This window comes from Phodopus roborovskii, unplaced genomic scaffold (assembly GCF_943737965.1).
Source record: "Phodopus roborovskii unplaced genomic scaffold, PHOROB, whole genome shotgun sequence".
Taxonomy (NCBI): Eukaryota; Metazoa; Chordata; class Mammalia; order Rodentia; family Cricetidae; genus Phodopus; species Phodopus roborovskii.
In genome coordinates, this window is record NW_026126459.1 from 9,926,521 (window position 1) to 9,952,339 (window position 25,819).

The 25,819-nt window shown below is 50.6% G+C and overlaps 1 protein-coding gene across 2 annotated transcripts in view; it reads right to left on the bottom strand.

The window, feature by feature from the left end:
• Positions 1–25,819, bottom strand: part of Celsr1 (cadherin EGF LAG seven-pass G-type receptor 1) — a 136,887-nt gene that overhangs the window by 1,893 nt on the left and 109,175 nt on the right. For both annotated transcript variants that reach the window (XM_051189563.1, XM_051189562.1), the window contains exons 15-34: positions 25,604–25,787; positions 25,177–25,278; positions 24,230–24,324; positions 23,572–23,781; positions 22,564–22,747; positions 21,053–21,196; positions 19,099–19,303; positions 18,053–18,220; positions 15,876–16,002; positions 13,585–13,785; positions 6,395–6,569; positions 5,000–5,112; positions 4,510–4,589; positions 3,165–3,291; positions 2,476–2,601; positions 1,938–2,032; positions 1,573–1,676; positions 1,213–1,362; positions 627–860; positions 135–396 (exon numbers count right to left, since the gene is read on the bottom strand). In XM_051189563.1, the coding sequence (XP_051045520.1) occupies positions 135–396; positions 627–860; positions 1,213–1,362; positions 1,573–1,676; positions 1,938–2,032; positions 2,476–2,601; positions 3,165–3,291; positions 4,510–4,589; positions 5,000–5,112; positions 6,395–6,569; positions 13,585–13,785; positions 15,876–16,002; positions 18,053–18,220; positions 19,099–19,303; positions 21,053–21,196; positions 22,564–22,747; positions 23,572–23,781; positions 24,230–24,324; positions 25,177–25,278; positions 25,604–25,787 (3,086 nt within the window). The remainder of the gene's footprint in view (positions 1–134; positions 397–626; positions 861–1,212; positions 1,363–1,572; positions 1,677–1,937; positions 2,033–2,475; positions 2,602–3,164; positions 3,292–4,509; positions 4,590–4,999; positions 5,113–6,394; positions 6,570–13,584; positions 13,786–15,875; positions 16,003–18,052; positions 18,221–19,098; positions 19,304–21,052; positions 21,197–22,563; positions 22,748–23,571; positions 23,782–24,229; positions 24,325–25,176; positions 25,279–25,603; positions 25,788–25,819) is intronic.

Sequence of the window (25,819 nt, forward strand, 5' to 3'; positions counted from 1 at the left end):
GAATCCACAGTCATTTAGGGGCAGACACTCCCAGTCAGGTGTGAGGGGAAGCCTAGGGGCTTTAGGGGTTCTGGATGGGGAAAGCTGATGGCCCCCACCCTTTCAAAGCCCTAGATTCCGAGGACGCTACTTACTCGGAGTCAGAGCCGTTGGCCTGAGCACTCCCTGTGCATACATTCATGGCCACCCCATTGAGATGTTCACGGCCTGGCTCCCTCCTCGGAGTTTTGATGGTGATAACACAGTCAGTGGCACGGACACCATCACCAGAACCAAGGGAGGATGTGCGGGAGGACGAGGGGCTTTGCTCACAGTCGGCCAGCTTCTCTCGAAGCCGGCTCTTCAATGGCTGCTCTGGCAGTGGTGGCGGGTAGGTGACTTTATTTTTCAGGATTCCTGGGAGGAAGGATATAACTAAGTCAGTCCCATCAGACACAGATGCAGCAACTCAGTTGGGGATGGATGGTGTTGAGCAAGTGAATGCACCTAGCCTGGTTCTTACCAACTTACCCAGGCCCACCCCAGATTTTCCACAGGACCCTCCTCAACCTAGTGAACTCCTGCCCCTGTCCTATGTGCTGCAAGAGGGTTTGCTCCAGGGACACAGCAGGGCCTTCCTGAGGTACCTTTCCGTTGCTCCTGGGGCTGGCTGCTAAGCACAGCCACTGGCTTGGCAAGGACCCCACTTTCCAGGTCAGGGGGCCGGTCGCCACAGTGATTGCCCTGTGTCTGTCGGTGTAGCTCCACGCTGACCTTGGTCTCCACCTTCAGCTGGGGCTCAGTGTCCAGCTCCTCACTGTCACTCCCAGCCAGGCTTTCATCAGGCCAGCCAGCTGGGACATGGTTAGGTAGAGCCTCTGCTGAGATAAAGACACTAGGTTAGACTTACAGCCACACCTGGGAGACCCTGAGAGATGCATTGACCTCATTCTGGCTTGCTGGGCTAGCAGGGTCATATGCTAACAATGGAGAGACCCTGATACCACATCTTGATGTTTCAGACCCTGGTATGTGATCCCCACCGCTGCACCCAACACTGGGAGCCACGTGCTGGCTGCTCTTTGCATGCCTTGTCCAGCCCTCCAAATTCCTGCCTCTGCCCAGCACATGGTGTGGGCAACTTCTGGGGTTTCTGTTCCAGTCTGAGCTTGAGGCATGCCCATCATCCACTGTTGACAGTTCACTTTGGCCTGCTCTGACTCCACTGCTCACCTTTTGGGGTGCTGTGCACGGGGCCCCCAGCTGGATTCCACTTGTCCTCATCATCTCCACCATCATCCTCACTGTCTGACGAGTGTGAAGAGGCGTAGGAACTACTGTGCTCATCCAGGGACAGTTCACTGTCAGAGTCAGAGTCAGGGCCTGCAGGTACAGTGTACAGTATGGAGCTCAGGCCCTGACTCCAGCCTAGCATCAGGCCACCAATGTGCTTTTGGGATGGGGAAAGCTGGTGGCCCCCACCCTTACAAAGCCCTGGAATCTAAGGCAGTCCAGTACCTCGGCGATGGGTCAAGAAAGGAGAAGGAGGAAAGAAAGCAGCAGGGGCTCTGTGGCCTGCAGGGGACGCCATACCATGAGGTTTCTTGGAGTTCCTAGGGATGAAAGTTGTATCTGGTTCTCCATGGTTACCACGTGCTGGGCCAGAGGACACACTGAGCTTCTGGACCCCTTCGTCCCTAGACAGGGTAGAAGTGAGGTAGGCTCAGCACTGAGTGATAGCAATGGGCGGTCAATCAATGTCACAGCAGTACTATGGAAGGCCACAGGAGGCTCTAAAGTTTCTCTAAAACCATCCCATTTGTGCTCTATCAACAGCAGTAACTGATACAACAGCCTTGCTAGTATTGGGGGTGGGGGTGGGTGGCAGGCAGACAGGGCATCTAGAACAACAGGGCTCGCAGCCAGGTTGTTGTTTACTCTGAGAAAAGAGTGCTGACCTGGTGGTACTGTCCAGAGAGGCTGTGGACTCGCCCAGGGCCGTACGGAGCATGTCTGGTCCTTCACTGTATGTGTTGTTGCAGTTGAGGGATCGCTAAGGGGAAGGGTGGGAGGGAGGCCATTGGTGAGCAGAGGCCACAGAGATTGGTACTTCCCTCAAGCAGCCCCCATGACAGCACTCTGACTGTCCCTGCCAGCATGGGGGGGGGGGGTGGAGAGGAAACTGGAACCTCCTGGTAAAGGGGAGAATATTCCCTGGCCCACACAGTGGGAACATCTCACGTCCTATGGACATTGTTCATTGCTTCTGGTTGTCTTATCGATATCTGTCCTGGCCATATCTTCCAAAGACTTTGCAAGTAGGGCTACAGTTGGACAGAGAAACTGCCAGGACAGTTCTGCCCTGTGGGGTGTGGACAGCTCCAGTATATGAAGCCTATAGACCAGAGCACAGTCTGTTTGGTCTTCACAGTTCCCAACCCTCCATAAACAGTGCCACCAGCTCCCAGGCCTGGAGAGGTCTCTGGCACCTCCTACCGTTAGCAGGGTGGCCCTTGTGGTGGCGGAGTCATCCAGGTGCAGCTTCTTTCCAGCAAGCCCTGCCCTTAGGTGCTTCCGCACCTCCCTGTGTGTCACACAGTGGAACAGGAGGACAAAGATGCCCTGGAGGAAGATGGACATCATGTCAGTGTGACTCTCAGGGTCCTGATGCTGCTGCATCAGGCATCTGGCACGGAGGAAAGCCTAGTTCACAGCAGCTTGGCCAACACGACCCAGAAGATGCCCCAAGGCCAACTAAGGCCTCCCCTCCAGGTGGAGCTACCACTTTCTTCACAGGGGAGCCTCAGCAGCTAAGATACCTGGACGGGACGACACAGTCCACAGCCTTATGAGACATCAGGGGCCCCCGACATTATGCTGCAAACTTACCAGGCAGTACTTGGTGTGAAACAAAGGGTTACCCCTATTTCCTGAGGACACAAGAGGCTTTGGGCCAGCCTGCAGCAGTGAGGTGGGAACAAACTTTGTCCTGGCCAAGCCATGGCAATGTCCTGATAGACTGAGGGCCCAGAGGCAGGGCAGGGAAAGGCTGGGGCAAGTAGAGAACACAGGCTCCCTCCTCTCTGAAAGTGCAAGTACTAAGGGCTTTCCAGTCTTCTCCTCACTGCAGCTGACCCAGAACAGAGGTCACAGAGTGGCCCCAGCGGGTAACTGCTCACACCTACCTGCAAGCAGCTGAAGGCAGCAAAGAGGTAGTGGAAACTCAGAGTGTCACTGTTTACAGCCAGCAGGCCCAGCAGCCAGGTGGCGCTGACGAGCAGCAGCAAGAGGAAGGCTGTCCTCAGCAGGGAGCTGTGGGAGGGCAGGGTGAGAACAGGTCCTTCCCAACCTCCCTCGGGTTCATTCGGACCATCACCACGTGTGTGTCTGTCTGTCTGTCCACCCACAACCCCATCCTAGTTTCCACCAGGGACAAGGCAGACAGAGGTTATGTTGGTACAGTTGTTGGTGTAAGAAGATAACACAGTTAAACAGAAAGGATGAGCCTCAACCACCAAAACGAGCCATTGCCTGCATCATCGCTTAAGGTGACTCAGGTCCCATGGCTGCTGCGCAAGGCCATGCTAGCTTCTGTGAAATGTGAGTACCCAAAAGTGGTGCAGTGCCAAGTGGCTAAGGCCAGAGACAGGAGTCATATGCCGGCCTCTACTACCATGTGACTCAGGCCGGCACCTTCCCCACTCTGTCACCCCATTAGTCAAAGCAGATGACCACTGCACATCCCCTTCGGAGAGTTGTGGGAGAGTGTTGCGGCCCTGTGACTTAGGGTCAGAGTGAGACCTAGAGATGCAGTGACTCAGGATAAGCTGCAGTCTCTGGGCCAGGACTCTGTTCACTCCCTCTCCATGGCAGACTCAACTCCCTCTTCAGGCTGGGGGGGGGGGGCTGGTACCCTCCCGTGTCCCTTATGGTCACTCTCTTCTCACCCTGCTTCTTGAATACTATGCTAATTCTACATAGTATGTTGGTCATCCCTACCCCTACTCCCCAACATACCCCCGACAAAAACTCAGCATGTCCCCTCCTAGGCTACACATCAGGGGGTTTCCTACACTCCTGAGTCCCCAGCATCACCACCACAACCAAACATAAAGCTCCATCCCCAGCCCACCTGCCGGATGCCATCCAGCACTGAACAGGAGTCTAATTCTGAATTCAGGATCCTCTTTTACCCACATCCCTCCTCTTCCTCCAGTTCCTATGGCCTAGACTCTCTCAGGGCCTGAATCCACTATCTGGGCCTCCCTGCTGGGCTAATCACCATGTGTCTCCTATATCCATGCTAGCCATACCCCTGGAGGTTCAGTGCTTACCCTCATCCTCAGGCTGACTCCCTGGGGTAGGTATGTGACTAACAGCCCAGGCAGCTGGGCGATGGGCACTTTCATATGGAACTTGCCCCAACATGTACTCTCTATCTTTGGGGGTTCTCAGAGCCCAGCTGAAAGGCCTGGTGGGGTTGGCCCAGTGTTACATCCCACCCACAAGCCGGATCCAGCTGCAACTTACACGACCCCCTTTCTCTCATAATAATGGCGCTTTCTTTGGCAGGCAACCTTTGCAGACAGGACAAAGATGACCGTGTTGATCTAGGAAAGAAGATTAGCAGCTTCAGGTAGTGGGCTCTTCTGATGCCTCTAGCATAAGCCTCACCAGCCAAACACTTATGCATGTTGTCATCTCTACCTGGAGGTATGGTGGGACTAGAGGCCTTGACCCCAGGCAAGTTAAGACGGGCCATGCTATGGCTAGGCTTCAGACTGCCACTCTAGGCTGCCTGCACATGAAGGTCTTCCAATGGGCATGAAATGGGCCCCGGAACTTGGGTCTTACAATGGGATCCCAGAGTAGCCTGGGAACTCTGCTGACTGTTACTCTGAGGTACATTCTTCCTGCCAATCCCGGCCACCCTAAGGAACTACTGACCATAGCCAGCCCACCCTGGAGCACATGGGCTCTTGTGTCCTGAGTGGCATGCCTGGGAACTCTTAACACTCACGATTATAACCATTCCTACAGGCCCAGCGAAGCTCCAGATCAGGCTGTCCTGAAGGGACAGCCAGCAGAAGTCAGGGTTCCCATAGCCCTGAGGGTCCAAGCCAACAGCCAGTCCTGTGCATATTGGAGACACAGAGAAGAGTGGGGGTCACAGACCTGACTGGTCACCCACCTGCCCGAGAGGAGAGCTGAAACCAGACAGGCGGAACCACCCAGAGACCCCAGACCACCTCATCAGAGATGAAGGAGCCAGAGGGAAACACAGTCTGGGGCTCTGCAGGAGGGCGCCACTGCCTGTACCTAATAATTTCATGTGCCTGAAGGCCCTTGAGCACGATCTTAGGATCTTTTAAAAGATGTAAGTTTTTAAAAAAATAAACTTTGAAAAGTTGGAACTGTGAACTGCCTGGATCTAGATAGCAAAGCCCTCAGGAAGCGGTGGCATTTCCCATTCAGAACTCTACAGGCCCCTGGGAAGGCCTCCCACTGACACCTCAAGATGGCTTGTAACTGAGGCACAAACATCATTTTCTAGGCATTCCCCATGTCAGCATTCTCATAATGACATCTGACCTTGAAAGATAGAACATGTTGGCCAAGCAACGAGAGGCATCTGCCACCCTCCTTCTACCACATACATGTCTGAAAGTACTAAAGTCACTCAGAGTCCTTTGGAGTAGGGATGAGTTACATTAGAACCCTAGGGGCCTTGGAAGACTGTGTCAAGATCCCTGGAATGTCCTCCAGGGTCTGCCAGGAAGAGGGTTCATGCATTCTGTTGAGAATGGAAGTGTGGATCTTCAACAGGAGGCAAATGTTTGCTTTCTACAGTTATTGAAAAGTGAAGGCCAGGCATGATGGCACATGCCTTCAATCTCACGACTGGAAAGGTAAGGACAGGCAGGTATCTGAGTTCAAGGTTAGCCTGGTCTACAGAGCAAGTTCTTGGATAGCCAGGGCTACACAGAGAACCCCTGTCTCAAAAAACCAAAGGAAGGAAGGAAGGAAGGGAGGGAGGGATGGAGGGAGGGAGGGACGGAGAGAGGAAGGGAGAGAAAAGGTCTGCTGAGAAGGTGTGTGTAAAACAGCCTTCAGCTGGAAGTCACTCGGTTGTTACACTGATTAATTGATCACACAGTCATGTCCCCCCATCCATCTGTGTCCCCACTGGCCCACCCTTACTAATCTATTCATCTCCCACCTCTTCACTCACGCCTACTTATCCTGTGACCAACTGAGCACTGCACAAAGAACCCCAAGTCCCCTGGCCTGGCAGCTCACACCTGGCCAGAGAGACCCATCTCCTTGTGGGCCAGGAAAAACAGAGGACAGATGGCTCAGGGGAAATCTGTATTTTAACACAGGTCACCCTGGTAGAGCTGCCCTGTGTCCTTACCTGTGACAATGGCAGGGATGCCCCAGCCTACCACATGGTAGAACCTCATGGGCCCCGTGTCGATGTTGCGTACTTCTGTCAGCATGCGGTAGACATGCAAGTTCTCCACCAGGGTCCAGGCAAAGGTGCTCATGGAGACATAGTGCAGGAGGATGGCAACCACTGTGCAGAGAAACTGGGTGGAGAAGAGTAAGCTCAGCAGGCAGTTCCAAGGCCCTGGGACTGCTAAGGAACAGGCTGGCAAGCACCCTAGGAAACTGCAGACAAGGGCCAAACCTAGGGGTGATCCCCTCCTGAGGCAGAAGCCAAATTTTTCAGGAGTGACCGAAGCAGGCTATTCTGCAATGGCGGGGTCACTAGAGTCTGCGAAGGGCAGTGGAGCTCCTGTCCTGTGTGATTCATCAGGAGTGGCTAAGCATAATGGCCACTGCATCTCTCCTGATGTAGATGGCAGAAGAAGGCATGGGGGATCCACCCAAGGACCCCTCCTCAGTCACTATCAAGAGTGGGTGTAATTCAGGAACAAGACACAAGCACTAGTCTTTCTGAGAGTCTGGAAATAATGTATTTTTGCCAGCTAATCCTAAACTGTAAATTCTGACTCCAGGCTTTATGAAAACACTATGGAGTTGTATTCACTCAGGCTGAAAACTCCCAGGCTGGGACCTCGGCCTGTGCTCCCAGAACTGTCACCATGTGGTTTCTACAGCCAATGGGTATAGCCAGGGGCTGGGGGCCATTTCCTCCAGGGCCCTCTCTGTCCAATAGGGACAATATCTTGATGTCTTGTTTTGTTTTTTTTTTTTTTTCCCTGCAGATCTAAAACCAGGGAAGAAGGGGACTGTCCTGCCTGTGTGCTTTTACCTGGATAGGGCTGTGTGTCAGGCCAAAGGCCAAGTGCTACAAATGAAAATTCAACATATTGGCTGGCTGAAGGATGGCATGCCTTCAGTAGTGAGTCTGATGTGGAAGCCAGCTCTTCCCACCTGGGTACAGAAGACCCAGTAGTGCCGGGAAAAGACAGTGGGAGGAGGGGCCAGGGATTCTGGGCTCCCAGAGTTCAGTGTAGGAGGCTTCAGTATACACCCAGATTCAGGTGGTCCACAATGGGACCTGAAGATGCAGTCCGGGCAGCCAGCTGCTCCAGGCCTTTCTGGAGGACCTGCCCTAGAATGGGCTTCCAGGCCAGGTGGCTGGAAGGTGACAGCAGGTTCCCAACAGGAAGTTAAGGCAGACAGGGTGAAAATGAGGGGGAAGGGGAAGAATCCGGCTCTATTCAAGTTGGCCACTTAGACAAGCTAGCCCTACCTGGAGCCACACCCCTAACCACAGCCACAACTCACCTTCCCCCAGCTGGGCCAAACTCAACAAATACCATGTAGCCCCACAGCCAGCCACACCCTCATTAAAGCCCACTGCTGACCACACCCACAGAGGGGTCCCACAAGGGCAGGTACAGTCCTATACTCTGTCCTGACTATCAGCCGGCTTCAGTGTCTTCTCTGGGAAGAGGAGGAGGAGAGTTACCACTCAACCTTCTAGATGTGGCTATATTCCAATACCAGGCCACTGCACTCTGAGGGAGGTCAACAGAACACAAACTGGATCATCTGCTGCCAGATCAACCTCCAAAGGCCAGGTGCTCTCCAGAAATGACATTGAGACAGTACGATGGAATTATGCGAACATGAACACTTGTCATCTACACTGCTGAAGACAAAACAGTGCTACAGCTGGGCCATGCCTGCTGCTGGCATCAGAGTGCCAGCCTCAAGGGGCAAGCCTGAGCTGGGTTAACCCACACCATATGCCATTTCCCGAGTGGGAATTGCAGTGGGTTCAGTTGGAGGGTGGGGGTGAGAAGGTTGGCTGCTTTTCCTTTAAATGGTGTAAAAGTAAACCCTCAAAACAAAACAAATCACTGTTTGAAAGAAGGGCTAGAAATTGACAGTAGGATCTGGCGGGGTTGTGTGTTCACACATCTACACTAACCATACTCGATTTTCCAGAACAGAGCAAACACACACTAAATCACTTCAGCTTGTCAGGCTTCTGGGAGATAAACAGCCTCGCCCAGAGATAGGACTGTGAATTTAGATAAAATCCAGGCACACTGCCAAACCCCTGCCACTGCACACCTTCCTCCCAGAATGCATTTGCCTGGTCTGTGCTCACTGGTGCTCAGGAAGCTTTTATCCCAGGCAGGTGCCGAGTCGGACATGAGTGGTGGTCTCTCAGTGCTCCGAAGGCCATACTTAGTTTCAGGGAGGTGGCCTGACACTGTAGACTGCATTTGTCTATCTAGACCTTGGAGAAGCACACCTACAGGACCCAAATGAATCCCAGCTTACTGAGCCTTTACCCAGGCTATGCCTGTGGAAGAGTTTAGGCCTCCTGTGTCCATGCCTGGGAGGAACAAAGCCTGGCTCAGGAAGTGGCGGGAAGGTTTGGAACGCATCCATGATCCAACCCTGTGCTTCTGCAACTGCACAAAAACCATCAAGTTCATCCATGGGACTGGGTCAAGGACCCTGAAAACTGTACCTAGAGGCAGCAGGCTCTGCTTTCTTTCCTGAGGGGGTCTGGCCACAGGAAGGGTCTCTGTATGTTTGCTGAGGGACTCCAGCTTGGCAGCCATCTTCCCCCTACTATCCCAGAGCCTGACTTGGAGATCAAGTCTCCATTCCTGGGCTCTGTGCTTTGCGACCTGGGTAGCTGTGTCCAGCTGACATTGTCCCATTTCCAGCAGCTTCAAATACCCTCCTCTACCCCAGAGCCCTTAAAACTACCAGCCCTTCCTCCTTCCTGCCCTAGCCTCTGTCCTGGGCCCCAACTACCAGGCCTGTGCTGGAGCACAGCGCTCTGGCTGGCTGCCATGGCACTTCAGGGCATGATACAACTCCCTGATCCAGTCCCCCACCAGCCAACAGGTAGGGGGTGGGAGGTATTTCTGAATCATGGAAGGTTGAATTATAGTTGCATTTTTATACCCAAGGACTCTGCATGTTAGGATGGCAAACATTTAGGGTAAAGTAAAAAGAATCACACCTGTACTAAGTGTGCATTGTTCCCCCTTCTCTAAACAATACAGCCCAACAGCAGTTGCCTCAGGTTGCTATCACACAACCCAGGGATGCTGCAACATATGCAGGAGGAGGTGCCATGTGCAGACTCGACCTCATCTGACACATCTTTTGGGTTGGTATCCATGGGACTTGAGATAAGTCCATGTGGAAATGGGATACAGCTATAATACCCACCCCTGGGAGACCAGGACGAGGCAGAAGGAAGAGTTGACCATAGCAACAGTGTTGCATAGGGCACCATCCTGCACCAGACAGAAGCTGTTGCAAGCCTGATCATGTCTAGGTCAGGGTAGCCCCTGAACATCTGGGTCCCTGCACGCACAACAAGTGAAGGTCCACTAACCTTGTAACACTCTAGGCGGTCAGCCACTGTTCAGTCACAGGTGTGAAACAGCACACACACACACAGTGTGCCCTATAGCAAGTTCAGGGCTGGCAACAAACTTAGAAGGAATGGGAGAATGGCATCCCTCACCTCTGGTAGTTAAAAGTCTACATAGTAAAGGCCTCCTTCTGGTCTACAGAAAGATGGCACCAAGAGCTAAGTACCTGTTCCAATTCTACCACCTCCACCTGAGTGGTCCTGTGGCTGACTCCATTTGTCAAGACAGTCTTTCCTTGGCTCCAGGAGGTTAATGGGTTAACCCTGTAAGTGAGCTTCCATCATAGCCCTCATAGGAGCAGAGCTGACCTGTAATCACCTTCCCTCCCAAATTCCCAACAAATGGGCTGGACCTCACTTTTTTTTTTTTTTTTTTTTTTTTTTTTTGTTTGTTTTGTTTTGAAATTTTCTTGTGGAAATATGGGAAACCGCAGCTGACTAGCTGGGACCACCCAAAGTCACAACCCCATCGTGTCCCACAATTTTGGCTTCCATCAAGCTATCAAAGACTTTGACACTGTCAGCAGCAGTATGGACCTGTGCTGCCTCCTCAGGGCTGCTCCTTTTTTTCTTGAGACATCGTCTTTAGACACCACCTCCTAGAACCCCTATCACCTGGAGGACAAATGCCACAATCACCAATGGACTATAAAGGCTTCCCAGCCCTACTTCATGTAGCCCAGTCATAGCTGACTCTCCATTGGTTCGCAGCTAGATTTAATATGCTCTCAATGGGATGCCCTCACCAGTCCTCTCCTCTGCTCCTTACAGAGGATGCTATGGGATGTGCACAGAGTGCAGCTGTCTTTACACCCAGGCTGCTGAACTTCATGAACTGTGCGCAGGTTTTATCTATATGTTGTTTAAGAATTTTCTATTGACTCCAACATGCCAATCATGCATGTTCTTTCTACATGTGGCCCCACCGAGGTTCCCGCCATTAGGGACCACAGCCCAGATTGTCTACTCTTCCCTCCCCTGCTATGCTAGTGTGTTTGTGTGCTGGTCCTTGTCCTGGGTTAAGGAGTTAGTTCCCTTTTCTAGTTTGTTCTGCCCCCTTCTTTCTAATCATGAAAGAGTATAAAAATTATCAATTTTTTTCTGCATTAAGAAAAATATTTTATACTTAAATGTAGTGATTAGAAAACCTCATACCAGAGGTCCTAGGTTTGTTCAACCCCCTAACACTGCCAAAATCAGGTAGTGCAGGTATGTGGGTCTATGATTCCAAACACTCCAGAGGTGGAATCCAGAGAGTCTGGACTTCAAGTTCACACTAGGCCTCGGCTGACTCAGGCCCACAGGGGCTAGCCCCTGTGTCCGAACAGTGAAAGGAAACTTGGATCATTCCTCATATGTGGTGATGAGAATGGCATTTATAGGTTTACGTGCTAAGTCACCTTCATGACTGACCTAAGACAAACCTCACCTTCATGAACGACAGCTGGGTTCTATTATGTATATACAGGTACTGACGCCTTCCCAGTGCCACCGCTCGCCATGGTTGAATTGAACAGTGTTGCCCCAGACTGTTCAAGCTGCCATCTTGCTTCCTTTCTCGGTGCCAGCGTTTGTTACTTGTGCTTTTTTTTTTCACATTAGAGATTTTTCTTTTCAAATAACATCTTCTGGCTATTTATCTTCTTACCCCCTTCCTTTCCACTTGGTTTCTGCCTTGTTCTTCCCTTTACAAAAATCCCCAAGGTCCCAGTGTTCTTTTGCTAAAGCCCCTTAGCTCACTGGCTTCCTTTAAAAAAAAAAAAAAAAAGTTTATTTTTATGTATGTGGGTGTTTTGTCTGCATGTATGTGCACCATGTGTGCAGTGCCAATGAAGGCCAGAAGAGGGTGCTGGATCCCTAGAGGTACAGATGGTTGTGAGGCGCCAGTGGATGGTGAGAATGGAACCCAGGTCCTCTGGAAGAGCTCTTAACCTCTGAGCCATCTCTCCAGCCCCCACAACCTTTTTTCTACCATCATCAATGTGATTTCAACTCTTTATTTTGATTTTACTATACCCTGTGCATTATTATTCTTAATTACAGTTATTTATTTTGGGTGTGTATATATGTGTAGAACATGTGTGCCACTGGTACATGTGTTGAAGTCAAAGGACAACTGATGGGAGTATGCTCTCTCCTTCTACCATGTGGATCCTGAGGACTGAACTCAGGTCATCAGGCTTGGCACCCACTACACCACCTTGCCTAGTTTGCAAGGTCAGACATGATATTTCCACTAACATTTTTCCTTCATTAAGATTCCTAGAAATCTTTCTCAAGCTAAGGCATCTACTGTCCTGGTGTGTGGACCCTGTGATCACTGCATAGTTGCCCTCTGTCTCTGATACAAACATTTGTCTTCAGCCTTATAATCAGAGATCCTTGGATTTGTCTAGGCTGGCACTGTCTGTCACATCTCATGACTCGATCTTTGTGCCCCTTTGTGTCCCTCCTGTGGGCTCTCTTTACATCAATGGCAAATTCCACCACTCACTTATGTCAGAGATGAATATGTGTCAGGTAGTTGTGCCTGGACAGGCCTTGCTGATGAACCCTGGGAGCTTGCTGGTCACAGATCCAGCTATGTAGGTGCAGGGACAGATTCTCATTGCTTCCCACATCATTCTTCTATAACACTTAGCTTCTGCACGCGAACACCAGGAGGCTCTCCTGTCTGGACACTACTCTACCCTGCTGACCTCTAGAACAAAGTGCATGATCTCCAGGAGCAGCTAGGACCCCTGTGAGGTTCTGCAACATCTCTCAGGCTCATACAATTCACCAGGAACCAATGCAACATTCAACAAACCTACCCCGACACTCAATATCCATGCATTTAATTCTATCACTGGAGGTTCCCCAACTTTCCTCTCCTCTCCTCTTCCCCTACTGCTCTCTCAGCTGGTTCCTTTCTCTTCCTTGATCCTATACATCCCCTAGAAACCACTTCCTTGCTGTATGCAATTGTTGCTCCTTGAGCAAAGTCCAGGGCTGTCATGGGCATGGAGAAAACAGGGGTGGGGGAAACCTGTGCACCACTATGCACTAAAGCTACCGGACTCTGGAATTGAGCACATGACTACAAAGCCTTGATGGTTAATTCTAACTGTCAACTTAACACAAGCTAGACTCACCTAGGAAAACAGTCTCAACGAGGGACTGTTAAGGTCAGGTAGAACCCTGGGTATGTCTCGGGAAGGAATTATCTTGACTGTTAATAGATGGGAGGAAACCTAGCCCACAGTGGGTGGCATCTTTCTCTAGGCAGGGGGCCTTGGATTGTAGAAGAGTGGAGAAAGATAGCTGAGCACTAGATATGCTTGCATATGAAGTGTCTAGCAGCTTTGAGTTCCTCCCTTGGCTTCCTCATAATGACTGACTATGGCCTGGAATCATGAACCAAATAAACCTCATCTCCCTTAAGTTGCTTTTGGTCAGGGTGTTTTCTTAAAGCAAGAAACAGAACCAGAACAGCACCTATGAAATCACTAATGCCTATGTCAAGAGGGTGAGACTCACTGTATATGTCGCCTTTGGAGGACCCTACAGGTGCCCTGGGAAGGAGGTCTCCATGGGTCATAAAGCCCAGGCTTCCTCAGAGACTCCCTGACCCAGCCCTTACAAGGCAGGCAAGACTCTTCCACTGCTCCAGGATGACTGAGAGCATGCCCACGTGACATCACTTAGGGAAGCCTGTGGCAGGCTCAGGGGAGTGGTCTCACCGGGTTCTCAGTCTGGTTGATCCCAACCATGAAGATGAGCTGGGAGAAGAAGAGCGCCACGATAAGGTTCTTGTGGATGCTGTGCAGATTGGAGCGCAGTGTGCGGACAAGGGAGAGCAGGACGAAGGCCACCAGGAGGGCCACCAGGGACAAGGACAGGGCAGCATAGGTGATGATCTTCAGGGGCAGAACCTCTCCATGCTGCAGGTGGGTTGGTAAAAGAGAAGCGAGAAGTGGGCTCTGATGGATGTTCGAACAACACAGACAAAACACTGTGATGGGCATTAGACAGCAAAGGCTGGCTGGGGACCAGGGGACCAGTTTGGGATAGTAAGCAAAAGCTGCCCAACAGGTAGTGATGCTAACAGCCTATGTGCTGTATTTTAGCCAGTGTGACATACACATTTAATCTCAGTCCTGGAGAGGCTAATCTAGTCTACATAACAAGACCCTTCCTCAAAAACATTAAAAAAAAAAAAAAACAAACAAAAACAAAAACAAACCTCCTACATAAAACCTGCTGTCAGGAGTGACTGAGACAGTCATTCCAAATCCTAAGCTGAAGACCTGCCAAGGGGACTCAGTTCACACAAACCCCATGTCTCCAGTAGCGCTGCCTCCCTACTCAGCCAGCAGTCACAGCAGACACTCTACAAGGAAACAGAGTAACTTATGACACAGCACCACTTGCTGCTGTTTAGTACATGTGAGGGGCTCTTCACCTATCCATGACTGTGTTATTTCATGCGGTCCATCAGACAGAGCCCACGAGGAGAGTGGGTACAAGGTAGGTACAGATGAATGAAACTGTGAGAGTCTAAGCTCCCCTTAGTGTCCTGACTAGACAGGTTGGAATTTCAGCTCTGGTCACATAGAGCCACATAGAGTCTTCTTTGGCAGCAGAATCCTCTGCATACAGCCTCTTGCAAACGAGGGTGACTAATTAGCTTTAAAACTCCAGGTAAAATATATATGTGATTGGCCGTTGTGAGTCTCCAGGCAAATGCTTAGTGTGACTATAAAGTTCTGGGCAGTTTGGGCATTTTGGGTACAGGTTATCCAGTACCTTCCAAAAGGCAGCAACAGAGTTGTGTGCCATGGCTGCTCAGAGCCTACTCCGGCAGGCATCAATCACACCGCAATGTCCAGGTCACATTCTCAATGAGACTGAAGTATCATTTCCCTGTTACTGGCTTCCTCTCCTCACACCTTTGTCCTTGGGGGCAGTGTGTGGCCTGGGAGACATTCAAAGTAGATGTAACACGGTCCAGCATGGCTAGGGGACCCTGCCCTGAGAGGAGGTAATGTTCTAGAAACTTCTGAGCCTGAAGCTAGGTTTTACCACTATGCTAGTTGATTTTTTATCAAGCTGACAAAAACCTAGACAAATCTTAGAAGCAAAACTCTTAATTCAATAAATGCCTCCAGGAGATTGGCCTGAAGGAAAGTCTGTGGGGGCATTTTCTTGATTAATGATTTATGTGAAATGGCCCAGCTCACTGTGGGTGGTGCCACCCCTGGGCTGGTGGTCCTGAGCTCTATAAGAAATCAGGCTGAGCAGGCCGGTAAGTAGCACTCCTCTATGTCAGCTTTAGTTCCTGCCTCCAGGTTCCTGCCTTGAATAACTGTCCTGACTTCATTTGATGATAAGACTATGATATGGGAGTATAGGCCAAATAAATCCTTACCTCCCCAAGTGCATTTGATTGTGCTGTTTCATCACAGAAACCCTAAGACACCATCTAACACCTTTAGGGCTAGTACCTCTATAACCTGGGCTCTTTGAAAACTTTTTTTAATTATTTGTTTAGACAGGGTCTCACTCTGTAGCTGGTTGACCTTGAACTTGTAGTGATCCTCTGCCTAGCCTCCTAGGTGTTGGGTTTACAGGAGCCATATCCAGTTCCAACCTTCCCTTTTAAAAAATTGCATTTATTTATGTTAGTTTGTGTTTGTGTGCATGTGCACAAATGCAGGCCACAGTACATGTGTGGAGGTCAGAGGACAATTTGCAGGAGTTGATTCTCTCTTTCCACAATGTGAGCCCTAGGGGTGGAACTCAGGGCATCAGGCCCCTATGAGCCATCACTGGCCCCTAAAACCTCTTCAAGCTTTTCTCATAGACCTCTTCCAACATTGGTAGGATACAGCTTTCAATGGGCAAATTTGGTTTGTTCAACACACAAGGAATATGGGGGCCTTGGGAAGATGGGTTGGGGACTAGATTTCCAGTTGCCACAGGGAATAGTCCCCAGGCTCACCAAGGGGATGGGTAGTGGTAAAATGCCTACCTCACGTCTGGAAATGTCCATGAGCACCGCGCAGCTAGCCAAGTGGCTACACTGGCATATGACGTGGGTCCGGTTCCTTGACAGTAGCTCACAGCCTTTGGCTGACCACCCTCCAGTCCCACCGATGCTGTGGAGGAGAAAGAAAGGGGTGAGCCTGTTCTGTCTACCACTGAGATAGCCCAGGAACTGCCTTCACCCAGGCCCAGGGTCTCTGAGGCCATCCTGACATCAATGGATCTGGTTGGGAAAGAATGGCCAAGTTCAGAGAACAGCCAGCCATGGGTGCCGAGTATCACAGTCTTGCTGTCATCTCCTAGCCTGCACCTTTCACCTTCCTCACCACACTAAAGATGAGAGCCATGGCCACTGTCACCAAGGACACAACCCTCACAGGCTTTTGGGACTGGGTAAAAGCTTTCCTTTCCCTTTCATAGCTGGCCTAGGCTCTCATGAGCGCTTCTCAAGTTCAAAGGTTATGTGCCAGATACAGAAAACTCCAAAGAGAGCAGAGCCTATGGCTGGAGGCAGCAACCAAGGCTGAGGCAGCCACTTTGTTCAGCAGCCATACTGGGAGCCTCAGTGGCCTCAGCAATAAGCATCTCTCCATTGTCCACTTTCATGTTCACGTTGCACAATGTTTTGCAGCAGCCGCCTGGAAGCCAGGGTCCAATTAGTGCTGTCTTTCACTGACGGAAAGCCCCAAATAACAAGCTGTTACGAGGGCCCTGCCCTCTGTGGCTCTGGGAAAGTCCTATAATCCCTCTGATCCTCAGTTTACTCAGCTGTAAAATGGGGTGTGACGGTTGACTCGCTTTGCCAGGAGCGCTCAGTTCAGGGGATAATGGCAGCAACACAAAGCAGGGGGCAGATCAGTAGAGCCACTGCTAATTGCCATTATTCAAACAAATAGCCAGGGACAGACAGCCATGCCTGGCAGCCATGGGGCCCACACATCAGACACCAACGCCTCCCTTCACACCCCTTTGTGAGCTAAAGATCTATTATGCCCCCGACTCAATGAGCTCACTTGTAAACTGGCATTTGGAGTACAGAGACAGGAGAAGATGAATGTGCCTGCCTGAGCATGTGCCTGGGCACCCAGCACAGACTCCTGTGGTAGTTTTCCTTTCGATCCTGGGGGACCATGACATGGGAAATGTCCCTGTGGTAGGAGCTTACAGATGTGCACCACCCAGACCCAGCTTTAAGCATGCAGAGAGGGTTTGGGTTCTGATCTCATGGATCCCAGGCTCCTCATGATGAGGAAAAGCACTGATGCTTTTCCTCTTAGACCATGTGCCAAACCTGGTGACTAGAATGTCTTCATCCCACCCTGTGTCCCTCTATGTAAGGGCAACCAAACTGAGACCAAAGAGCAAGGCAAGGAGGTAAAGGCCTCGCATTTCCCATGACTCCTGCAGCTGAAAAGACAAATGTAAAAACCCCATTGGCATTAGCCATAGGTAGGCTACTGGCCTTGGTATCCAGTGTCACACAGGTACAGGGAAATAGCATCTTACATCTTTTAAAATCAACCTCCTCCCTTCCTTGATTGCAGGCGTACACCTGTGCAATACATCATGTATCTGGTCATTCTTGGAGTTATCTCTAGAAATAGGTCAAACATACCTTGCTGTGGAGGATTGCCTGGGACCAACCCTGTCACTTCTCTGCATGTGTTCCCATACCCTGCAAATACCCTTGCCTGGCAGAGAAATAGGTGCTTGTGTTGACTGCCATATCAGAGCCCATCTTTGCCACGGCTTCTTGTTTCTGTATGAGTTATTTTGTGTGCACCTGTGTACATGCCCTAAGTATTCCTGCATGTGAATGCATGCATGGATCTATGCATTATTGCACATGGATTATGTCTATATTATGTGTGCACATCTTTGTGTATATTTTTGTGGGGGTGTGTAGGTCTACAATTTCCCATGAGAATATGAATAATTCCTCATGGTGAGCATGAGTTTATGCACGCACGCATGTGCGCGAGTGTGTATGTACATGTGGGCCCACACTGACACTCCTAGAGGCAAAATGAGGGATGCTTCCTATGTTGTTAAGTCCTGGAAGAGGAAAACCCAGCCTTCATTCTAACTTCAGCAAGACCCTCCTGTACAAACACAGGGCTCCCACAGAAGAGTTTGCTTGTAGGCTCTTGAGAACCCACTTACTCAAGGGAATGGTTCCAGAATACACAGACAGGCTTGCTTCGCTCCTCGGTCTCCAACAGGGCAAACTCCACCAGGACAGGCCTCTGCAGAGAGCTGGGGAGTGGGGTCCCCTCACTGTACACCATAGTGCTCACAACTGGGGTATTGATGATGGGCCGGTTAGGCAATCTGTGGCAGAGAGGGACGATTTATAGGTATAAGCATGTTAATTCATGTTTTGGGAGAACCTGAGTGCAGACACTATGCAGAAATGGTTAATTGAGCAACTAAAACACAGGCCACGGACACAGATTGCAGCATTGCCCTCAGGAGGGTCTGGGCTGCACTTAGGAGACAGATCAGGTGGATCTCTGTGAGTACAAAGCCAGCCTGGTCTACAAAGCAAATTCCAGGAAAGATAGAATGGTTACACAGAGAAACCCTGTCCCAAAAAAACAAAATCAAACAACGACAACAAAAAGGGTACAGGGAGACTTGTTACCTCCAGAGAAAGGGACCTTATGAACTTTAAGGAGCAGGTGTGTCTCTGCAAGGTGTCAGAGGCCATGGCATATGGCGGTAACATTGGAGTAGTAGCACAGCCCACACAGGAGATCTGGTTAAGTAGCCAAAGCTGGAACCCAGTCACCCATCTCTGAGTCCTTTAAAAACAAGGGCTGAGGGACAAAGAAGCACCCACAAGACACAGTAGCTGAGAGGCATGGACTGTGTACTGTGCAGCATACTGGCTGAGTGGCCCTGGTACTGGCCACCTATGGGTATCACCTATGACAGTCTCTGGGTATGGTGTGGGGGACAGGATAGAGCCCCCAGAGGCACATGTTGGTGCAAACAAAGGAATAAGTGGGCATAAGTGTGAGGATAAACCAAGGCAAAGGGCATGTACCATCTCAGGACAGAGCACCATGGCAGACACAGAACCTCTCCTTGGTGGGCCATGACATTATGTTACTGTGGGTGACAATGGGTGATTAGAACTTAGATTCATAGAGGACTCAGGGTGCTGGGGGAATGGGTCCCCTCAAGGTCGCTGCACCAGGTCTCACCGGAGGCTGCGGTGGTCGGGGTCATAGTGTTCAGGCAGCAGCTGACCCAGGGTCCGGTAAATGATGACCAGGGCAACAGCAAACTGGCCGGGTTCATCAGGGTGTCTCCTCTGTCTGCTGAATGAGTTTTCTCTCTCGGCCCTGGATTCTGCTTGTGGTGTCTGTGGTACAGCCCTCCGGTTGGCCAGCCTCACCATGAGACCTTCTGCAATGTGAGAACAGGGTGTGAGGACTCAGGGCAGGCACCTGTGCCACCAAACGGTTTCCACACTCTTAAAATTGGCAGCTAGAAACTAACATGGATTCCCCTCAAGCATTAACAGCTTGTGGCCCAGCAGTTCAACCTTTGTGTATGAGTTAGAAGAACTGTAAACAGATTTGAAGATGTGTCCACAGACAGCTCAAATTCACAGAGAGAAAATAGCACAGTGGCCACTGGGGTTAGAGTTGTTAGTGACCAGTGGCTAGTTTCATAGCAACAGAGGGAGGGCTGAGGAGGATGAGAGACACTGGGAATGCAGTAGATTCTTCGGGATGGGGTTTTAAAGTGGAAATGATGTCATGTGGTGGGTGGCTGGGGTTTTATTAGCATCCCTCCCATACTCTTTGGATCTACTCAGAGCAGTGCTGCGAACTGCAAGAGGAGACAGGGGCCTTCTGCACACATGGGTTCTGTGCCCTGTGCTTTTGAACTTCATGCTAAATGTGGCCATGTTTTCAACTATGCATGAGAGATGTCATGTATATATCCCACACGTAAGTACATATGTGGGGTGCCCACACCTACAGTGTCTTGCAACTCTTTGAAGCAGCCATGATGGGGGGAGACTTTGGTGTGGGTCTGGCTGTCCCAGTGCCTGGGCTCAGAGGGGGAGGAAGACCCCGAGAGAGATGTTGTCATGTTCCCTGGATCAGGATGTGGAAGTGATGTACTACTTCCTGCATGAGTGGGGCTTCTTCCTAACAGCCAACCTATCAGACACTATGCTGCCTGACAACCAGGAAGGGTGGTACTATGCTAGCCAACCCTAGAGTTTTAGCAGCTTTCAGATTTGGCACAATGAATACAATGCTACCTGCAGGGCTATGGGGAACTAGGGATTGGACAGTATGGGATTCCTTCCATGGGAGTGTTACATGGCAAACTGGGTTTCCCTGAGCCATGCCTCAGAAGCAGATAAGTGATGGTGTCACAGAGGCAGAGTCCTCTTCCAGGTAACAGTGCTAAGGGAAAGACACATCCACACACACATAAGAATAGTATACCTGTGCACAGTGTAGGCAAAACATGTATGTAAGTGTGCATGCACATGGAATATGTGTACAAACAGTCTATAAACACATAACACAGAATATACACATGCATGCATGCATACATGGAATATAAACATGCACACATATATATGCATATATATACACATGCTAACATGTATACACTGAATATATACCCACACATTAGTATATACAAATATAAACAATTTGAACATACACATATAGGAACATATATAGGTGGATATACACACATGTGCATTATCATACACATATACACACTGAATATATAAACAACATACACATGTATACACACAGAATACCACACATATGCACATCAGAAACACACACACATGCATAGATAGAATATATGTACACTTGCATGCAAGGAACACTTGTAGCTAATGCTCTTAAGCTCACACACACACAACACAATCACTTTTGTGGTCAGCTGTGAACAAACATGTAACCACACGCTTGTGGAAGCTTCAGCTGAACAGCTTGGAAGTTGGAGCCTGTTCTGAGCTCGGACCTACAACCAGGGTAACCTCTCACAGTATTTACTTTAGATACTTGAACATCACTCAGGCCTGCTTGCTCCAGACTTGGTCGGGGTGCACCGAGTACTCTTAGAGGGTCACTCTAGAGGGATGGAGACACCCAAGGCAACAAGGGACTTCTATACCTTTTTTCTCTGGTGGTTTGAAGGTGTCAGCTGGGAAGGACACTGAAGACTCCAACTCCCTTGGGAACTCTTCCTGAATGTCTTCGAACCTTGGCACCTGGGCACCGGTGAAGTTAAACTTGTCGAAGATGTCAACTGCAAGAACTGAGACAATTCCTTTACTCACTCCCAAATGTTCAAGCGTTCTTGAACTCCCAGTTTTGAAATGACAACTGTTGTTTCAACCGCAGCCATTGCCTCTAGGGAACCTACTGAAAGTCTCAACAGGACACCTGAGGGCGACACAAGGCAGATGTGGCAATCTGGCTCTTCACGGTGGCATCTGGCACTGTCTCACATGACTCTGATGGGATGGAATAGGAGGGGCAAGGCCAGCCACGACACGGCTGCGAGAGGGCTGCCCCACTTTGTTCCGCAGGCCGTGCCATCCCCACAGCCTTTCCAGGTGGTGGAGACAGAGGCAGAGTCGGTGAAATAGACACCGTGACTGAACAAGCTCTGCAGCGTGGACGTACACTGTCTGCTCTCTGCCTTGTAGAAACACTTACAGGTCCCAGTGGAACACAGTTAAGCAATCCCACAGTGGGTGCTGGCCACCACCACCCTGACAAAGATGTAGAGTCATGGCCTGCTCTGTTTAAGACTTCCTGCTAAAAGCTGAGCATAGTGGTGTATGCTTTTAATCCCAACACACAGGAGGCAAAGGCAGGTAGATTTGTGAGTTCCAGGATAGCCTGGCCTTCAGAGTGAGTTCTGGGATGGCCTGAGATGTGTAGTGAGACCCTGTCTCAAAAGAACAAAAGAACACTTCAAGAAAAGACTCACTGCTAGGACAGTGCCCCTTAGCCACCTGCTAGACAGGCAGGAAGAAAATCCTAACAGTGCGGGGTAGGAGATCTCTGAGGGTCAATATCAGCAATGTGGCCAGCCCCACACCTAGTTAGAGGAACTCTATGTGTAGAATGGAGATCCCCAGGGACTTGAGCACTTCTTGCCAGCTCTGTCTGGACAGGTTTGGAACTCATTTTACCAACCGTGGGCTTTCTCTGCCTGAAGGAATCAGGACTGCCACACTCCCAACCCCAGGGCAGTGTGTACTAGCATTTGAGGTAACATGGGCCTTGGTGTGCTGCTAGCAGATTGCTAAGGGACTGGCCCAGGGTGGGAGAGACCCCACCTCCATTCCCCACCCACATGTCCCTCCAGCATGGACTTTCATTTGCAGTGAATGAGGAGAGGAGCATACTGTCCCCAGGTAGGCTGCACTGTAGGGAATCCCAAACCTGGGCATCTGAAAGGCCAGCTGGACTCTAAAGACATCAGGGTGTCACCTCCACAGAAGTATCTGGCCCCAGGAATGACACAGGCAGTTGTCGATGTCTTGAGTTGGGCAACTTCTCCCATTTTACAGGCAAGAAGCTAGAGGCTAGAACTGCGGGTTCACTGTTCTACAGAGTGCCCGGGCTGAGGCTGTGCCCCCACCCAGTTCCGTGTCAGCGATCAGTCCATACTCATGTTGGCGGTGATGATGACGAAGGGCCTCAGATAGGTCCTTTTCACATTCCGTGCCACGTTGCTGAAGTATGCCTCGAAGCGTCTCAGCAGCTGGGCGGCACCGCCCTCACTTCGCTGGATCTGCTCCCATGCTGCCTGTGTAGCTGGGGCCAGGAGGGCACTTCCCGTGTGGACAACATCCTAGATAGACAGACAGATGGTATTCAGTCTTCTATCCTCAGACGCCTGGTCCTGAGATGGAGCAAACAATCTTCCAGGCAGCCATGAGCTGACCAGGACTGAGCTGGGCTAGGAGAGCAGGGCTGCAAGTCAACACCAGAGGCCAGAGACTGCCAGGGGCACACCTGCTGGGGTCTCACCTAGACATCCCCACACACTGAGGAGGAAGACAGGCAGGGATGCCCCTTCATTTTAGACCCTGGACCACACAGGTATACCAGGGAAGAGAACCACAGTGTACTGTGCTAAGGATGGAAGTGTGGTGAGGCCAGCTGCGGAGCTGCGGACATAATTATGGGGTGATGCCCCACATCTACGTCCACCATACCACACGTCTACATCCACACACTACATCTCATGTTTATATGAGACAGAATTCAGCATAGTATGGGATATGGGGCTCAAATGACATTGAACAGAGAGCTTTTGCAGGAGGCATCAGTAGGTAGCTGAAGAGCGTATCCCTAGGCTCTGCCATTCTCAAACTGTGCCCTTAGGCAAACCCTAAGCTCCATGTGCCTCAGTTTCCTTTTCTGTCAAACGGTAGGAAAATATGCATAGCTAAAAAACACACTGCTTAGAACACTAGGCCTACAGAGTAGCCCCTAACTGTTAGCATTGCTGCTGTCATCGAGGTTGTGGTCTGCCCTTGCCTAGCACTGACGAGACTTTCTCTCACCTGGAATGAAGGGATGCCTTGACAGGACCCCATACTACGCTTCCCCAGCTGAGGCTAGCTCCTGACCCCCAAAACTCCTGCTGCACATGGTTCACTCTCCTCTTACCTCATGGAAATTAGCTTCCCGAGTGGCTGCCAAGTCAAAGCCCTGTTGGTGGCTCTCATGCTGCAGGATGCGGGCCAACAGCTGATAGGCTGTGCGCACATCATTGCCAAAGAGTGTGCCATTGTGCTGTGTGACATTCCTCAGCGCCTTTGCCAGCCTCAGGGATCTGTCTCCATCCATCCTTGTCTCATTGCGGCTCAGCTTCTCATTCTGGAACAAAAAGGAAATGGCAATGTTTTGCAACTAGATTTCATTTGTTTTGGCCCTTCCCACCATTCAGAAATTCTCTACTGTTTAGACTCCTTGATGGTCCTCCAAAGATCCCAAACACAGATCCTGAGTTGGCAATGATAGCAAGACAAGGGCAGGTCTCCTGGGCAAGAGTGTGTGGAAGCAATGCCTGAGTTTGGTGACAGTGAGGACTCTGTGTCTACAGACCTTGAACCAGAGGACAGAAGACCCACTTGATGCTAGCCTGACTCACCGGAATAAAGGAAGTGTGTCTGGTCCCTGGCCCCTGTTCTCTGGCCTCTGACGCCCCAGGGTTGCCCGTTCTCCATTTGCTTCCAGATGCATGGCCTCTTGGGAGTCATATCTGACACAAATGCAAGCCCTACACCACACACCCAAGACGCACCTCCCCAAGGCTGCGACTTACCATGGCCTTGAGGTCCACAAAGGAGCCCGAGGTGCAGTTGAAGAGCTCTGGGGGAAGCCAGCCCTTCTCCCCGCTGCAGTGGCGGATTGCGTTGCCTTGGGAATAGAAGCATGGTCATACTGTGGGTGGACAACTAGTGACACCTAAACTGATGTACTTGGCCAACCCTTAAACTCATGGGGATCTAGGTTGGGGGCTATGCCAGTTAAGTTCACAGCCACAGGACAGGGCCCACACATGCTCTCATCTTTCATGCCAAAACCTCTAAGCTGTCCTGGCAGCCAAAGCCAGACCCTCTGGGTTCCCAGCAATACAAGCAATCAAAGCCATCATGTGGGTATGGGAAAGTCTGTGAGACAACGAGCCAGTGCTGAAGATCCCTACACAGGTTGTATTGGAAACACCACAGACACCATTACTCGTCATTTTACAGAGAACAAATGCCATAAACAACAAGGTGACTTGTCAAGGCCCTAGGCAGAGAGTGGCAAAGCCTAGCCCCCAGGTGGAAGGAGGTAAGTCACAGGCCATTTTCATCCATTATGCCCCTTTCATGTTCTGCATCTTGCTACTGAGGGAAAACCTATGTCTCTTCTCCCAACACACTCCTTAATGACATAGTTTAAAATCATTGGGTGTTTGGTCTGCATGTATGTCTGCACATTACCACCACATGCATGCCCAGTGTCAGGGAGGCCAGATGAGAGCTTTGGATCCCCTGGAGCTGGAGTGACAGGTGGTTATGAACCACCATGTGGGTTCTGGGAATTGAACCCAAGTCCTCTAAAAGACAAGTCAGTGTTCTTAACCAAGGAGCTATCACTCTAGCCCATGGCATTCTTTCAACGTGGACATTCAAAAGCTCAGATGCCCAGGCCACCTGCCCAGAGAGAAGCCTGCCTCAGACTGGCTTCCTGTCCTGAGGACAACCCAGGCACTGGACTCACCCACTGATCCTTTGGGACATGGCACCGCTGCTGGCTGGCCAAATTTCGTCTGTGGCCACCAGATGCCAGCTTCAAATGCTCTGGGACACCCATTGTAGATCACTGAGGACAGGGGGAAAAGTCATTCAGCCCACTCAGCTGTTTACACAAAAGGCACCAACCAGTCTTACGTTCCACCCACAAAAGGCTCCCAACACGAGTGACCCCAGCACCTTCCTTCCAGTCACCGTGCACATTACAGCAGGTGCTGGCCTAGGGCCTCACAAAGCCCAAGTTTCTAGAAGACCAAGAGAACTCAGTATAAAGGCTTCCTGGATTCTCTGAGCCCAAGGGATATGCAGGCATGTACATGCTAGTGTATACATGTTAAACATGGCAGTCTGTTCTTCAGTGCAGCCAGAAAGGGTATCAAGGGACAATGATAGACCTTCACAGCCGAGTGAGGTGACCTCAGCAAAGGGGTTATCACAGCGGTTGCATTGGCGGCCGATAACACCAGGCTTGCAGGCACACTGCCCAGTGTCCATGTCACAGGCACGGCTGTGGGAACCATGGGGGAAGCAGTCACAGGGAAGGCAGGCATCCTGGGCTGGGGGCTTGTAGTAATTCTCCTGTAAAAACCAAAGGTGGGGCCAGTGAGACG